The 18,112-nt window shown below is 34.5% G+C and overlaps 2 protein-coding genes and 1 long non-coding RNA gene across 5 annotated transcripts; 1 reads left to right on the forward strand and 2 right to left on the reverse strand.

The window, feature by feature from the left end:
• Positions 1-370: 370 nt before the first annotated feature.
• Positions 371-3,283, forward strand: LOC111021014 (uncharacterized). Of its 3 annotated transcripts, none has more exons than XR_015791751.1 (5): positions 371-809; positions 1,088-1,357; positions 1,440-1,727; positions 2,123-2,178; positions 3,092-3,283. It is a non-coding gene; the product is annotated as an uncharacterized LOC111021014 (long non-coding RNA). The 3 variants fall into 3 exon arrangements; XR_015791752.1 differs by having other exon boundaries at positions 374-809; positions 1,088-1,290; XR_002602786.2 differs by having other exon boundaries at positions 372-809; positions 1,088-1,727.
• Positions 3,284-10,719: 7,436 nt separating this feature from the next.
• Positions 10,720-12,637, reverse strand: LOC148210914 (uncharacterized). The gene is made up of 5 exons (XM_088125246.1): positions 12,147-12,637; positions 11,572-11,757; positions 11,390-11,487; positions 11,102-11,282; positions 10,720-11,014 (listed from the first exon to the last, which is right to left on the reverse strand). The coding sequence occupies exons 1-5, from the start codon at positions 12,635-12,637 to the stop codon at positions 10,720-10,722; spliced, it is 1,251 nt and encodes a 416-aa protein (XP_087981372.1).
• Positions 12,638-14,118: 1,481 nt separating this feature from the next.
• Positions 14,119-14,748, reverse strand: LOC148210915 (uncharacterized). The gene has a single exon (XM_088125247.1). It carries the CDS (start codon positions 14,746-14,748, stop codon positions 14,119-14,121), a length of 630 nt encoding a protein of 209 aa, XP_087981373.1.
• Positions 14,749-18,112: the final 3,364 nt, after the last annotated feature.

An 18,112-nucleotide genomic window follows, 5' to 3' on the forward strand; every position in this document is an offset into this window, starting at 1 on the left:
AATGCAGAAGACTCTTTTACTTCCTAACCTTGATTTCGCGGGTGAGGCGCAGACGAAGGAGTTAAACAATCCGCGAAGAAGGCGTTCAATAGCACGCACAATAAAAGAAAAAGGGGGAAACGAAGAGGAAGAAGCGCACGAACGTAAGCTTCAAGCGGCACAGACGAGAAAGATGAAGAGAGGAAGAAGGGGAAGAAGTTGAAACGCACGAGAAAGACGAAGAGAGGGAAACGAAAAAGCACAACCATTGTTTTTTAATTGAGGGCATAAATGTAATTTCATAATTTTTAAATTCATTTAAATAATATGATGGTCCATTCAAAACAATTTTTTAGGGAGGGGTTATACGAGCAAAAAGTTTATTTAGGAGGGTCATTCATGTCATTTACCCTATCTAAATGATGATTTGAATGAAGATGAAGAAGAACATAAGCCCAAACGCCTTGCTCTCCCCTCTTCGCCTTGGAACAATATTTCACCTCCTATCTTCAATTTGTTTCTTCTTCTTCCATCGCCATCACTATCCACGCAAAGTCGGGCTCCAAAACCACAGATCTTTCTCTCTTGTTGCCTTTGATTTATGAACTTGCCCACTAACTGTTTGATAAAATGTCTGAATGTATCTATGTCTTAAATGTGTATGTTTTCTTGGAATCGGATCTCGGGTCTGTACGGGTGAAATCAACGAGAGCTAAGAAGTTCTTGGAAAAAACTGGATTAGAGAAAGATGATCATTACTTCTAGAATCAAGTTGCCTACGCTCTACAGTATACGTATGCCCTAATTGGTTAAATCAAAACTACTTTGAGGTATAGGGTTATTATCGTGGTATTACATTTCATTTAAGCAATTACCTTGATAGATTATGAAATTGTTGGAATTAAATTATATCCTTATAACTATGCTAATGGTGGGTATCCATAAGGTTTAATCATAAAATTGTTGACCGTTCAAAGTGGTTTTTATTAACTAAGTTACAATGAATTGTTGTGAATTCATTAGTTAATTTAGACTACCTGCAATTAGAGTAACTCATTAAGGTAATTGGTTAAATGAAATTTGATTTTTGTGATATATGATGAACCAGGTTGTTCGGGGATACAATATCCAATTGCCACGTAGAGGACGGAGATTGGCAGTCATAAGAGATTGTTTAGGAGAGTTGTTTTGCAAAGCTCCTTCGCGGAACCTTTCGAGGAGGGAAGTTCATTATTCATTGTATTACAACCTCGAAAGTATCCAAGTTCGATCTACTCGAACCCGACACATCCGACCTCAAAACCGACCAAGGTAACTGCTTGTCGTGACCCATATCGGGATCTATACCTATAAATAGAGGGCCTCATTTCACCATCAGGTATCGATTTTCTCCTCGAACTTAATATTGAGTCCGAGCTACTTACTGACTTGAGCGTCGGAGATTTTGCCCTTTTGTGCAGGTCTCCCCAGTCTTTTAGGTAGGAGCTAGGATCGGGTTCGAGGCAAAGAACCGTTGTGCAAATTCTTGCATAAACACAGGTGATGAAGAAGCAACGGAGAAGTTCATTGTAAAGGGAGAATGATTGGAACAACTATAGGTCCAATGAGGATGCCTGATTTAGATAAGGATTCAGATCATTATCAGAAAGAATCACAAAAAAAGAAGCTGGAGCTAGAGGTCTAGAAGCTGTGGTTGAGGAATGAGGTCATTTCGAAGCTTAAGGAGAAGGACTACGATGTTGAGTGAGGTAATTCTTGGATAGAAACATGGAAATTATGATTGTCTAATTTGTGCATGTGTTCTTGTTGTTGTGAAAGTTTTGAAAGAGCCATTTGCTTCTACCATTCATGTTTCCGTGTTTGTAGTCCTCTTGTTAATATACGACTTTCTCAATCACAACAATTGCTCCACTTTGTCGAATGACATATTTACACTCTAGGTGATATGTGGTATCTTCTGTAGCTCATCTTGTATTGAATTGAACTCACACATCATGTCTCCTGCCACTAAATTAGCTTCGACCATATCACTCTTTGTCCATGTTTTGTTGACATGCGTTATTGCTTATTTAGCTGGTAGTGTACTTATTTGCCAACAACATCTAATTGTTAATATTTTGTTTATGATATATGACTTGTCTAGGTATGTTGCACAGAATAAGTTGTTTAGAAGCCAGCTTCATATTTACAAATGAGGAGGTAAGATCTCTTTGAAATATATTACAATCTATTTGTTCCCGGGCTCAAATAATGAGTCTGCTCAAATGAAAAATCTCGTACTTAATTTTAGATCATCCATATTATAAGCATTTTGAGTTCTGCTTTGATAAATTTTTAGTTGAAACCTGGAGTTCAAAATACATAAATTGTGATTGTTTTAATTGGATATATACTTGATGGTTCTTTTAAACATTTTGCTTTGCTTTCTTGACAGATTGAAAAATGAAGTTCTAGTTTGATACATTTTGTTTTAACTATAAATACAGAAATCTTCCTTTGCCTTTTATTAGCTATGTTTGTTGGTAATATTAAATATGGATGGGAGAGTAGGTGGATTAAATCTGACAGGAAGAAAGATAGGACTTAGAAAGGAAAGTCCTCTTATGTAGAAGTGGAACTATAGATTTTCGTATGGAGGGAAAAAATTTTACATTCAATCCTTTTCAATTCCCAAACTTTACGGACAAGTTATTTAGAAACCTGCAGATTTATATATATTGTTTTACTTTTTCTTAATCTTAGGATTTAAAAAGTAAAAGTAGGGGTAATTGCCCCTATTCTTCCTTTTTCTCTCTGTCCCTACTTTAACGTTTAGGTTAACCGTTTAGGTTAACCATTTGTTATAAGTTGTGATCCAAAAGGTTGTCGCAAAGAAGTAATTTAGAGTTATATCATATGTTGTCCTAAACACTACCCCAAAAACAAAATGTCTTCCGTCTATTATATTCGTATAGGAATGGAGAAAGAATGTTAAGGACACTTTTGACATACCGTAGACGGATATGCTTTATAAGTGATACTCCATAGAATGATAATATGTTAGCGACATACTATACTCTGTCACAAATTACTATAATATGGATAAATGTTTCTGATTTGTTTCATTGTTTAGGTATTGCAAGATGCCCCATGGTAAACCGTCATTTGAATGTTGTGATTGTGGTCATTCTTTGGTGGGATTAGTATGCATTAGATTATTGATGTACAGTTGAATAGTTTGTTTAAATAGTGTACTAATACTTCGAACTTTCAATATATTATCTTACTGCATATGAATACTTTATTTATATACTTGGTTCATCTACATTTGAATATAGTTTAATAATGCATGAAGTTGATGTAAGACTATATAAGATAATGTATGTGAAATATATCACAATAGGCAGGTACTAGCTATAGTTGTGGAAAATAACTTTAAAAAACGTGTCATTATTTAGTTATATGAAAATTGTCATCAATTTCATAGTTATGACAGTTTAGTGCAATAACTGTCAACAAAAAAAAAATTTAATTTGTCATAGTTAAACTTCTTTTGACAATGTCCAAAATTAACTATTGTCGTGATTAAAGATTTTATGACAGTTGTAAAGGTCAACAAAAAAGATTTAAATTGTCACAAAATAATTTTGCGTGATTCTTAAAACATGTCGTTATTACATATACTATGACAGTTGTTAATTGTCATTATACAAATTTTCATGACAATGAATAGAATATCATTATTAAATATTCCATGACATTTGATAAATTGTCATTATACAATTTGTCATGACATTTAAAAAATGTCGTTAAAAGGGTTTTCTTCACAATTAAAAACCACCGTGAATTTCACGTCTTATTAGACTGACCATTTTTCTAGCAATGTAAACTCAAGCACTCCCTCTCCCTACCTCTCAACCACATATTCCCTCCCACCAGCAGCCTCCTCTGGCTAGCAAATTCTCCTCTTCCCTTCATCCTCTATTTGCCAAACGACGTGGTTTCCTTCACCGTTGTCAAGACCGACTCCGACTTCCACCATGTTTTTGGCAACCATCCACGTCAGATCGAAGACTCTCACCCCTTCATACCCATGATCCAACCATCTAATTCTTGTGCCGCCGTTCCATCAATGGCCGTATAGGTTACTTATTTTCCAAATCATGGGTTTCGAATGCCTTTCTTCCCACCATTTACTTTTAGATGAAAAAAGTTTCAGCTTTATTTAAAAATTCTAGGCTCACATCAACAACTGCCAATTAGAATTATTGTCTCCTTATTATTGTAGTTTGTCATCTGAGTTCACCCATCATTTTAAAGGCCTACTAACGTCCACATTCTCACAAGTACTCCTTACGTCTCCATCCATCTGGATTCTAGGCACATTTGAGTTAACCCCCACACACATACAAAAGCTGAAGAAAGGGCCGGGTATTGGAGTAAATAGAGAAGACTTCACCATTATCACTAGAACAAGAAGAAGAACTGCATTTATCAACATTTGTGGTGGCATATATTGTTGGGAAAAGAAATATAGATAAATTGATCCTCCTATAAGTTTTTCACACAGGAACTATTTGATTTTCTCCTTCCACAGGCTAAAAGCAGATAAGTAAGTAACAATCACAAAGGAAATAAGGGATATGGATAGAAAAACTTAACACCAGTGATTATACTAGTTCACCCCTATCTTGGGACTACGTTTAGTCTTCTGCGAAAAAGCAGGTTCAACTATAGTTAGGAATATTATAATGGAGATCTCACTCAAGATATTACTATCTTGCTTCTAATCATCCTTACAATGGGTACCTAGGATTACACAATTGGAAATACCCTCACTAAACTCATGAGATACAAACTACTTTTTCACACACTGCCCACAACCACTCAAGTCTCTCTTATTTGGATTCTGTACAAATGAAACCTTAACAAAAGGGTTCTATTTATAAGAGCTCTCAAATATCTCAATCCTTGGAAAACAATATTGTAAGACAATAATATCCTACTCCTTATCAGAATTGGTAGTAGTGTTGAAAATTCTTTCTTTCGTAGGATACGAGTCATCTATTTTGGCTCCATTATCTCAACAATATGCGTATGTATTGATATGTTTAATCAAAACAAAACAAGGGGAGTGTAAATTACTTGTGCACTTATCATTGGCTGTAGATGCTCGTGGGTTGTTGAACCCTCAATTTCAAGCAATTATTTTGGTTATCCAAACAGATAAACGAAATAAATAAACAATCGAAGATTCCATATATGAGCGGTAAAGGACACCGAATTAAGCAAATATGCAAAAATTTGGAGCTAAATTGTGACAGATTAATAAGAATAATGGATTTTCCAATTCAGTAGCGTATGTGAAGAGGAAAAAGAAGGAAACAAGGAGAAATAAAAGAATAAAGTAATGGATGAACGAATCAAGGAATGGAAGTCATACTAGGACAAGGCAGAGAACAAGAGCCGAGCGGACCAAATATGTCGGGCGATTAGGATTGGGAGTAACAGAGGAGTCACAGGACTGACCAAATATGTTTGCCTCCCTAGAAGAGAAAAACAAAAGAAAAAATTCTCAAATTCTTCTTCTCTCCTATTCCTCTTCCTTTGAAAACCTACCTATCCAAACATAAATCTAAAAAAATAAAAAATAAAAAATAAACATGCAGAACCCAAATCCTTCTTCTCTCATCTTCCTTTTCCTTCTAAAATATACTACTGATCTTGCAAACACAGATCCGAAAAGAATAACAAAAAGCAAAACCCAATTTCTTTCAAAATCACAAAAGCAAGTCCAGAATAAAACTTTATCAATTTCAAATCGAGTAGTAAAATAAACATTTTTTAGGATTGGGTTCCAGATCTCTGTTCAATCGCTGCCGAAGGTGTCGCCTGTCGGAGAGATGAAAATTTTTTGTGCGTTGTTGAAGCTTCCGAAGAGAACGAGATTGTTGGCCAAGAAAGGGGAGCTCCCCTTTGTTAGTGTAATAGGAAAAGCCTTTAATTTTCATTAAAGTCCCACGCGCGACCCAAAATTTTCCCTCATTTATTTTTCATTTCGTGCCAGTTTTTTATAGCATTAAAATGTCAAATGCAATAAATTAATGCTAAAAAAAACTAGTATTTGCTGTAGCGGAAAATAGTCGAGAATTGTAATATTAAAAAAAATAAAAATAATAACGCCCATCAATTTATTAAAATATTGGTTTAAAGTTCACTATGCGACTTTTTTCTAAAAATAGTCGGGAGCGGTAATTTTAAAAAAATTAAGAACAAATTTTGTCCGACTATATATTAAAATAGTTGGGAATATAAACTTCCCCCGACTATTTCAAAAATCGTCGAGAGTGGTAATATATAAAATCAAAATTTTACCCGACTATTAGGCAAAAGCGTCGATAAGAGTAACTTCACCCAACGTCTAGAATAAAAGCGTCCACAATTTATTCCTTTCCTGATTATTTTAGTCAATAGTCGAAAATGTCCCGACTATTATTCTTTAGTCGGGAAGAAGATGTTTGCTCAGTGTCGAGAATAAAAGCGTCGGAAAAAACTCATAATTCTTGTAGTGTTGGTGATCAATTATGTGAATTTTCATCATCTAGGTAACGGATCTTGAACTACGGCGCGAGGAAGATGAAGGATGACGGCGAAGGTAAAAGAGCGCGAGGAAGATGATGAACTTTAGGGGTCGTTTGTTTTTGGGAATGTAAATGTCTAAGCATTTATAGATGTCCAAAATTTTAGATTTCTAGCATCTTCAGATAACCATGTTTGTTTCGTAGGTAAATTTATGAAGATATCCGGAAATATTTGGATAGTCATATTTGTTTGCAGGATTTATTATTGAGAATGTGTTAAATTTATAGAATGTTCCAAAACTGCCAAACGGATATTTATATAATTTATAAATTCATTTAATATAATAGATTTATTTGAATTAATTTAATTTATTTTTTTATATGTTATATTGTAGAACAAATTAATTCATATTAACTTAATATATATTTCATTCTCGACTTTAATAGTTTTCTAAAAATACAATCATATAATTTATACTATCTTGGGTGAAATTTATTCATCCTATCATCACATTATATTTTTTTAAAAGGAAAAATATCAAGATATGTTGGTCGTAAAACAAATGTTGTTGTAAAATTATATATTTATACTAAGAAATATTATTAATAATGTAATTCCTTCAAAATATTAAAAATAAATGGAGATATTATATAATTTAATTGCAATTTATTTTACATGTAAATATAATGTACAAATATATTTAATAGCATAAAATTGTTTATTAGATCACGAGTACATTAATTTATTTTAATTAAAATTTAAAATTTTAAAATAAAGAATTTTTTGAGAAAAAAAAAATTGATTAAAGATATGGAGAAAAAAATGAAGGGCAAAAATGTAAAAAATAGATGCCCTAAATACGGAAATCTTGAAAACCTGTGTTTCAAAAGGGCATCCAAAATTTATAAGATGTCTCCCGTATAAGCATCCTAGGATACCCGGACATCTTAAGATTCTCAGGTATCTTACATTCTCGCAAAACAAACGTGAGAATCAAGATATCGATCCAACGAGAATCTCGAATTCCCATAAAACAAAGGGCCCCTTAGTGTTTTTGAAAGAACATTGAAAACAAATAAGGAAGAAAGCAGTTCGCAAAAAAGCGTGGTTTGATTTAATTTATTTTAATTTTATTTACCTAAAATGAAAAATATTATACTTGAATATTTCATAAAACCAGCTTAGTTTGTTAGTGTTAGGTGTGTCTATAAGTCTCACGAATCTTCAGTTCAATTCACACTAGTAACTAAATATGTTATCATTTATATATGTTATTTTTTTTATAAAAAAAATATCTACTAAGTTTTTATTTTTCATTTTATTGAGAAAAATTATGACTTTGTTTCTACTATTTTTAAAAAACTTCCTACTAATATTCTTAAAAATTTGGACAAGAATCTAATGAAAAATCTAATGAAAAAAAAAGGCAAATTTCTAAAACTAAGATTTAATTAAAATATTTCTATCTAAAATTCAAAATTTTATGTTATAAAAGATTTAGAGGTTCATGAACCTAACTAGTTTCAATTTAAATCAAAATTAATTCTTTAGCATTCGATTAAGTTAGACTACCTTTCATTCCAATAAAAAAAAATAAGGTATAATTTAAATATGAATATTTTATTTACGTAATGTTCGGTGAAACTAGAATTAACTTATATTATTTTATGTTTATCATCATATTTTCATTTTCATGATGAATTAAATTTATTCAAGGAAATGTGGATATGAAATAAATATATTTTTTAAATGGAAAATATAATTAAATTATTTTTTTCGTAAAAAGTAATTTTTCGTAAAAATATAATAAGAGAGGGTTGAAAAAATAATTGAAATTCATTGGGCTTAAACTCGGGACGGAAGAGGAAAGACACAATTACGAAGGATATGACCACTATACCAAATATTTCATGGAGTATTTGGAGAAACTATTAATCATAAATCTATACTCGATACGACCAGAGAATCCCAGAATAATTAATATCATCCATAAAGCTGCAGTTTTTCTTACTGAAATGAAACACGCTCAAAATCATTTGTAACACTCTTTGTATGTCATAGATTCTCAAGATGGTTTAGGTAACTGTCACGGAATACTTGAAATTTTTTTTATTTTACTTGACAACTATAAAATGTCATAAAATATGGAAATTTTCATTGATCACTGTTTGTTCGGCCAAAATCGCACCTCCAAAATTTCGTGACAGCTTTTCACTTCATTGAAAATTCGGTTTTTTTAACTGTCATAAAACTAACAAAATTTTTAAGAGTTGTGTTTTTCTCGCAAAAAACGCACCCCATAAGTTTTTTTCCTCCAAACTTTTTTACTGTTCACAACTGTCATGGAAGACCATTTTTCTAGCAGTGGACTAAGGTTGGGTAAGTCTTCTTTCTCCTCATAAACTATCCCTCTCTCACTAGATCTTTACTTTTGTTTCTTGTTGCTAGTTTGGTCTCTGCCATGGATTTAGAAATCTGTCGTAGAGAAATTTGCTGAGAATAATAAGAATCGAACATGCCACTAAGACTAATTTGAAGACACTTGAATTCAACTTTCATCGATGATTATTTGTAAATAATCACCCACTCACTATTTCATAATTTTTTTTATTACAGCATATGAAGAAACAAAACTAAAGGACTCAATAACCATAAAGGAAGTTCAACAGTCCACTCCATCTCCAACCTTTCTTCCATCGCAAAATGCGCAATCTTGTGTGTCGTAGTGTTAGCATTCCTCCTTACGTATTGTATCACTTGCAATCGCTGTCCACCGTCACAGTTCCTAATATCTTCAAGAATCCATGAGATCTCCGTGAAATCATTCATTCTCCGTTGAAGAAGTTGTACAGACTCCATGGAATCTGATTCCAGATGAATCGCATTTGTACCCTCGTCGCAATTGTTTCTAAACCTTCACGAATTGCCATTAACTCCAGGTAGATAACTCCCCAATCTTTAAAAATGGGTTTGCACCCTGCCTTAACGACTTTTCCTCTTTCGTCCCTACAGATCCAACTGATCTGGCCTCTTCCGTTCTCCGCATGCCATGCCGCATCCGTATTAAGCTTCCAGTAGTTGCCTGAAGGGGGTCTCCATCTACAATCCATTGCAACCTCTTAGCGACGACTCAGTTGAGCTTCAACGTCCTGCCTCACATTGTGTAATCTTATGGGTGTCTGATTATTGAATGTTCGGGTCTGCATTTCTTGAGATACCACCGAATTGTTGTTTGAATTTGAACCATGATCTCTAGTGGAGTCAATTCTGTTCATCATATCAACAATATCTAGCTTGTCTCCCCAGAAAAGTGCTCTGTTTCGTGCTTCCCAAATCTGCCATGCTACTGTCATTATTCGAGCTCTCTCCTCCTCATTTTTTATCTGAAAAGCTCGGTCCCAGTAGTCTTTGGTAGTCCAGCCTCTCCTATCTATATAAACAAAATTAACATTAGGCATCAAATAAGTTTGCCAAAGTTGTTGGATTTTCTTACACTTCCACGTTACATGTTGTATTGATTCCTCCATTCTTCTATAAAAGATACAAGATAAGTTAGAGATTACTCCCTTTTTAACAAGATTATGTCTGGTAGGTAGAATGTCGTGATAATTCTTCCAACAATGAATTTTGACTTTAGGCATCACTGGTGTTCTCCAGAAGCTCTTCCACCACTGCCTTTGATACTCATCCAATGAGGTTGAGCAATCCTTAGCATCTTCCAACTTGAGACCTAGCTGATAGGCACTTTTAACTGGGAAAACCCCTCGTTTATCATAAATGCCACAAATTTGCATCTTCACGACTTGTTCTTGGCAACGAAATTTTAAGGATCATCTCAGCTTCTTCTTGACAGAAATTGCCTCTAATCAACCCTTCATTCCACCTGCCTTCTTGCTGCACAAGCCAAGCCACCGAATTGTCTTTAATTGAAACATTAAATTGAACAGGAAAGCAATGCCCTTCCCTCGGAATCCAAGGGTCATGACCAATTGAAACAGCCCCATTTCCAATTCGCCATCTACAACCCTTCATTTAAAGCTTTTTTCCCCACATAAGACTTCTCCATACATATGAAGGTGTTTTCCCTAGCTCTGCTCTCATATAATTTCCATGTTGGTAATATTTTCCCCTTAACACCCTCGCGAGAAGGCTATCTGGCATCTTCAAAAGTCGCCAGCTCTACTTAGCTAGCATTGCTTGATTGAACAAATTAACCTCCTTAAAACCCATTCCACCTTGCTCTTTACTCCCACATAATTTCCGCCAACTTCTCCAATATATTTGCTTGCCTGAATCTGAGGAGCCCCACCAAAAATTTGCACATAGAGCATTAATCTCTTTGCACAATTTCAATGGTAACTTGAAGTAGCTCATTGTGTAATTTGGAATAGCCTTTCCGACCGCCTTTATTAGCACCTCTTTCCCTCCAACTAAGAAGATCTTTTCCTTCCAACCCTGAAGCACCCTCCATATTCTTTCATTTATCGAAATAAAAGATTAGCATTTATTTCTCGAAATTTGGGAGGGTAGCCCCAAGTACTATCCCAACGAACAAGTATACGGGACAGAGAACTCTCCTCTAATATGATCAATCATCTCCTCTCTCGTTTTCTTGCTCACCATGAAAGCCAACTTTTCATAATTGATAATCTGGCCTGAGGAGGCTTTCTCATAAGAGGACAAAATACTCTTAATAGTCTCACAATCACTGAGAAAAGCTTTGAAGAAAAGCAAGCTGTTATCTGCAAAAAATAAATGTGTTATAGGAGGACAATGTTTATTAATGTAAAAACCTAGGAAATGTCAGAGTTGCTCCCCCTATTCAGAAGGGTCGAGAAGCCCTCAGCACATAGGAGAAACAAATATGGAGATAGCGGGTCCCTTTGTCGAAGTCCTCGGCTAGGGCGGAATTCCTGTGTAGGGCAGCCATTTAGAAGAACTGAAATCCTGACAGTTTCAACACATCACATAATTAAATGTATCCAAGAGTGAGCAAACCCCATTTTCTCCATAATCTGCCTTAAAAATTGCCATTCCACCTGGTCGTAAGTCTTGCTCATATCCAACTTCATAGCCACTATACCATCTTTCCCCGTTCGCTTATTGTTCAAAGAATGAATGCACTCAAAACCAATCATTGCATTGTCAGTTATAGAACGTCCAGGAACAAAAGTAGATTGCGTTGGGGAAATTACTTTACCAAGTACTTCCTTCAACCTGTTGCAATGACCTTTGCAATGATTTTATAGATCACATTGCAAAGGATAACGAGTCTAAAATCCTGCATTCTGGAAGGGTAATTTTTCTTAGGGATTAGCACTATAAACGTTTTGTTCATCGATTCCAACTCAAACTCCCCATTAAGAAAGTTCAGGCACAACTAAGTTGTATCTGCACCCACTAAGTCCCAGTATTTTTGATAAAACAACGCATGATGCCCATCCGGACCTGGAGCTTTGGTTGGGTGCATGCTTTTAAGGGCCACTTCAATCTCTTCTTTGGAGAATGGTCTAAGCAACTACGCACTATCCTATTTTGTTATATTTGTTGGAATTGAGTCCAAAATTCGGCCAGTCTCATTGTCTGGTGGATCCGTTGGTTTAAACAAATCAATGAAGTATGAAGTAGCAATTGCGCTCATTTCAATATCATCATCTGTCCATCTACCATTTGCACTTACTAGCCCTTTCACTCTGTTTGTCTTCCTTCTTTGGCTGGCTCTAAGATGGAACCACTTTGTATTACGATCTCCCCACTGAATCCAGTCTTTCCTAGCCCGTTGTCTCCAATAAATCTCCTCCTCTTCAAGCAACCGTTCTAGATCTTTTTCTGCCTCCAAAGCAATGTGCCTCCAATTTGAACTTCCCCTCATCTGGACCCTTCTTATTTCCTCCTTTTTTGAAGCAATGGCCCCCTTCAACGACCCTCGAAGTATATCTCTATTCCACTTATGGAGCTCTCTCATGCAACAGCTAAGCTTCGTTGAATAAACCTCCCCACTTAAGTTCCCCAAGGTCGGCCAATGTTGAGTAAGTAGTTCTCTGCATTCTTCAAAATTTGTCCAACTTTCCTCAAATCTCATCAACCTTCCCCTCATGCTCCGTCTGGGAGGTGAGAGCCACCAATCCTAGGAAGCAAGGTAAGCCTGTGGTCGGATGCCAAAAAATCTAAATAATGCACACTAATATTAGAGCATAGATTAGCTAACTCAATATTTAATAAAAAGCGATCAAGTCGTTCCCAGATAACTTGGCCACGTAACTTCTTGTACCAAATGAATATATCATTATCTGCACCAGCATCTATCAGACTACAAGAATCAATAACCTCTATAAAATCTTCCATAAGCTTTTGTCGTCTAACAGCCCCACCAAGTTTCTCGGAATCCCCCGTTATCTCATTGAAGTCTCCCCCCAGTATCCAAGGGATTGATAAAATACTATAGAGACGTTTAATTAAATCCCACGTCTCCACCCTTTTTTAAGGATTCGGTTGTCCATAAATCCCTATGAACCTCCATCGCCAATCATCTTCTTTCAGAAATACATCAATATGTCCAGATGAATAAGACATTACTGTGACGTCAATCTCCCTTCTCCACAAAAGCATTAAACCACCGCTATTACCATTACTTGAGATTTCAATATAACAGTCAAAATTAATACTCTCTTTCACCTTTGCCTCCATCTTTTTACAGATTTTAGTTTCCATTAAGAACACCAATTGGGGATTATTCCTACTCACAACGAGATGTAGGGCTCAAAATGTTCGGGGGTTGTAATATTCCAACTTAAGATTTTCATTGAGTTCGGCGAACTGCCTCCACCGATTGAATATAATCATTGTGAAATACACCATCACATTGTCTCTTTGCCTGATTCTCTTATGTTCCTTTGTCCAAATGATGCTTGTGTCCCACCATCAATTGTACATTGTTCGCATGATATCCATCATTTAAACCCCCTTCCTTTTCTGCCTTGGTATGTCGTTTCCAGGTCCTCTGTTTTTTACCAGCTAGGTTCATATGTAGTCCAGCCTCTTTTGTTACTATTGTTGTCGAGGTTGGATATATTGGGCCGTTGGTGGGCCCATTTATTATGCAAATATTCTTTGTAGCTATAGAATTATTCTCCAGCTCATCACTAGCTCGAATGTCCACACCACACTTCCTTTTTTGGTTTCCCCAAAATCAGGGACAACTTTCATTTTACCTTTATTAAGGCAATCTCCCATTAATGTCTTTATCGTTTGATTTGCCCAATACTCTCCCCTCTTTGATTATCTCCATCAATGCCCAATTCAATGCCATCCAAGTTAGCCGCCCCTTCCAAAACGGACTCCCCATCAACTCCGGCTTCCGTTTTCCGATTTCCTTGTTTTTCCAGCGATAAACCAGTCTTATTTCAGTCGCCTGTATCCTCCCATCCCTGTCGGTTATCGTCTTCCTTGTTGACCATTGAAAATCGACCATTGAAAATTAGTGTGATTTCCTCTACCTCTCCCCCGTCCACGAAACTCATCTCACCTTCCCTCACCACACCCTTTACTAGGTCGTCGGGTTTTAATAGGTCCTCTCAATCAAGACCCATATTGCAAGTTCTCTTCATTTGGATCCTCAGTTGACTCGCAATCCTTAAGGACGTGACCAATTATTCCACATCCGTAACAGAAATGGGGAAGCTTTTCATAAGTTATAGGGATCCATCTTTCATCAGCCATCGCCCCCACCTTGAACATCATCCCCCGCCTTAGAGCCTTTCGAACATCCAGCCGGATCCTGACTTTCAAAGTTTGTCCCCAACATCGTCCATCTTCGTCCGTCTCTACTTTCTTGAATTGGCCAATCATGTTTCCAATTGCGATTGCCATCTTCTTGGAAAAACAAGCAAATGGTAGTTCATGGAAATGCAGCCAAAATGATGCGTACCTGAATTCCAATTCGTGGAAATTGCAGTTGGCCTTTGGCTCCTCTAGAAGCATCAACGCTTTGTTGAAAAGCCACGGACTGTTGTTGATTATCTTGATTATATCCCGCTGAAACTTCAATTTGCAAAGGAAGATGTTCTTCCCCACTTGCTCAATCTTCACAGGGATATTTGTCCAGATTCGTGGCATCATGGCTTTAATGATCTCTCCCTTGATATCCTTAAGTGTGAGAAGTTTGCAAACTAGAGTATTATGCGCTTGTCTATCATATTCTCTCTTCATCTTTTCCAATATCAAAAACATCTCACTTCTACACCACTATCAACTTCATCTTTTCAATACGCTTGCTCAAAAAATCATCCTCCATTGTTCACCTACTCTTTCCCCAATACCTATCCTCACCGGCAGAGTCAATCCTGCCGCAAACAACACTCCGGTTGCAAATCTCCACGAAGCCTCAGAGAGAGAAACGGGAGCCCCGTGTAGTTTATGTAGTTTTTTACTCACTATTTCATAATTATTTTTCAAGATGGTTACCAGATGATGACAATTCATAAAACATTTAATTATATAGTGTTAAACTATAACTGCAAAAGGTATTGAACTCTCCTTTAATTACTAGATATTGGTAGATGGAAGAAACCAAGTTGAGTACACTTTCATGGGGTGGAGATATTATTTCACTTGTGTCATTGTGTCATTGTTTTCAAAATATTTGAAGACTCTTCTTTGTCTCATATGTATTGAGGATGGTCTCTCGACCTACAATACTTTATGCAATGTATTTATAAGTGAGCTTTTATATATATATATATTTATATTTATTTATTTATTTATTTATTTATCTACTTTCTTATCTCTGTCTTGTTTATTGATTTACCTAATTTTGTATTGGTTTCTTCGTTAGGTCTTGCACGAACTTGAAAAGAAGTCGAGAACAATGAAGATAAATAATTGATTTTTATAGGCTTTTTTGTTTCATTCTGTAAATTTAATCGTACTAGTTTCATTCTGTAAATATAATTGTACTGTGTAAAAAATAGTCATAGCAAATTGTATCATAGTTTGTCTGTATATGTATATGAATGCTTTGATTTTATTAGATACAATTTTGTTATACAATTTCGTGTTTTCGTGATGATGAACAGTAAAATATATTGTTTATTCTTTCGTGACTTTTATCAGCATTATAAAATTCGTTTTTCGTGACATTTATTAATCATTACGAAATCTGTTTATCGTGATGTTTTTTAATAGTCACAACATCTATTTTTTAGTAACGTTTTTTAAACATCACGAAATCAGTAAAAACGTCATAAAAAATATAAGTGAGTCGTGACGGGGTATAGGTGATGTTGTAAAAAATGTCACGAAAGGGTTTTGTGACGTTTTTTAAACGTTACAAAAAGTCAAATTTCTACTACTGTAATTGATACTTAAAATATACGTTCCTAATTTCAGGGTTATTTTATTTTCATGGTAAATCTTATTGAATTTTGGGTATTTATCACAATTTTGACAAGTGATCACACATAGTTCTTTTAGCTAAAACTCGCTATATTTCTTGAATGTTAAAGGTCACTATTAGATAATCTCTAATTAAATATACAAGCAATTTTGAAGGATGTCTCTTAATTCTAAGGGGCCATTTTTTTTTCTGGGAATGTAGATGTCCGACATCTTTAGATGTCTGGAATCTCATATGGGTGGAATTTTAGATGTCCGAAATTTCAATTAACCACGTTTGTTTTATAGGTAAATTTATAAGGATATCTGGGAATATTTTTTATAACCACGTTTGTTTTGTAGAATTTATTCATGCTAATATTGTAAATTTATGTAATGTTCCAAAAACGCCCATCGTCATATAATTTATATGTTAAATTTAATATTATTTGAATTCATATAAAAATTGTACTTTTATTAATTTAGTATTATATTTTTATATCAATTTTAGTTTATGGTTGGTAAGTATTAGAAGAGTAAAATAAACGAAATATTGCACCCTAGATTTGAATTAAAAACAAATTAAGATATTAAACGATTGACTAATGTTTATTTTATATCTAAATGTAGCATATAAATAAAATTATATTTAGACATTTATCAATGAATTAGTGCATACATTTATTTTTAAAATAAGATAAAATAAATGAGAAATATATATTATTGATGAAAAATATTATAGAACAAAAACGATGAGGGACAAAATTGTCAAAAGAAAATACCCTTAACACGGGAATTTTAGAAACCCATGTTACAGGAGGCATCTAAAACTGCTCAGATGCCTCCCATATAAGCATCTTAGGATGTCCGGACATCTAAGAATGCCCGAGAATCCAACATTCCTATCAAACAAATACGGACATCTGGATTACCATACCATGGGAATCTCATATTGCCATCAAACAAACAACCCTAAATGATTAAAAATGTCAAAAGGGTAATTTGTTAACAATTTTTATGATGTTATCTAAAATTTCTAATTTTGAGAAAATTAAAAGTTTTCAAATTAAAGTTTTCTATTGAAGTAAAACATAACCTAAAGTTTCCAATAAAAATATGTTCATGATCATACACATATTTAAGATTCCAATAAAACATGATTTTTAATATGCTATGCAACATAGAAATCATATATAATTCAAGCATACAATTAAAAATAAACCAAATAAAATATAAGTACATCTAACCTACACGAAGGCATTTTGAAAGTCGAGTAATTTATATTGATAGCACTAACGTTAAAAAAAATATTCTCTTAGATTAACTTGAAATAATTCATTTACTTGTCTATATATTATGTATCTTTTGTTTCAGTTGTTTTTGCCAAATTCCACAAGATGGGATTCGTCCAAACTGACTAGAAAAGCTAGGTAGGGAGACAAGAGCAAACACTCCAACGTTTAATTCAGTCCAAAGTTTGAATCTTAAGTCGGTTTTAGAAAGAATTACATTCTTGACTGAGTGAAAGGATGATATATTTATAGGGGTTGGTGGGAATCCCAAGTCTGTTACTAAGATTGTTGAACCGTTCTCATATGTACGAGAAAGTTGTGGGATTCTTAGCTCAGGTGAGATGAGTTGAAGATCCTTTACTTATGTGAGGTTCTAAGTAGGGGGCAACAAGTTTTGCAGGTCGGCACCATAAGGTCGCTCGCGGCTTATTGTTCTCGTCACGTGGTATGTTAAGATTCTTCCTCTCAACATTAGTTAACTTGTTTACGAAATTTTTAACTAAAAGATTATTTTTTTTTAAGTATGCATACTAAATTATTATAGATAAATTTATTTTAAAAATTCAAAATATAGGATTGAATAATATATTTTAACCTATATTTTATGAATTTATGTCGCTATCAAAGTTTTTTTTAGTAACATATGCGGGGGGAGATTGAACTCACAACCATGGAGGTATATACCAATTACCACTAAACTATGCTCACTTTGGAATGTCACTATCAAAGTTTTACTATAGTTATTGTCGCTGTCAAAGTTGTACACATAGTTATTGATGGGATAATTTTTAGGTGAAGGAATCATTTCAAGTCAAGTGTCTATTTTATGTAATGGGTCCAATTTTATAACTATCCTAAAAGCTATTTAAGAAAGTTTAATAATGGGTCCAATTTTGACTTTGAATTGA

Source organism: Momordica charantia (assembly GCF_013281855.1).
Source record: "Momordica charantia cultivar OHB3-1 chromosome 6 unlocalized genomic scaffold, Mcharantia_2.0 BLBB01000006.1, whole genome shotgun sequence".
NCBI lineage: Eukaryota > Viridiplantae > Streptophyta > Magnoliopsida > Cucurbitales > Cucurbitaceae > Momordica > Momordica charantia.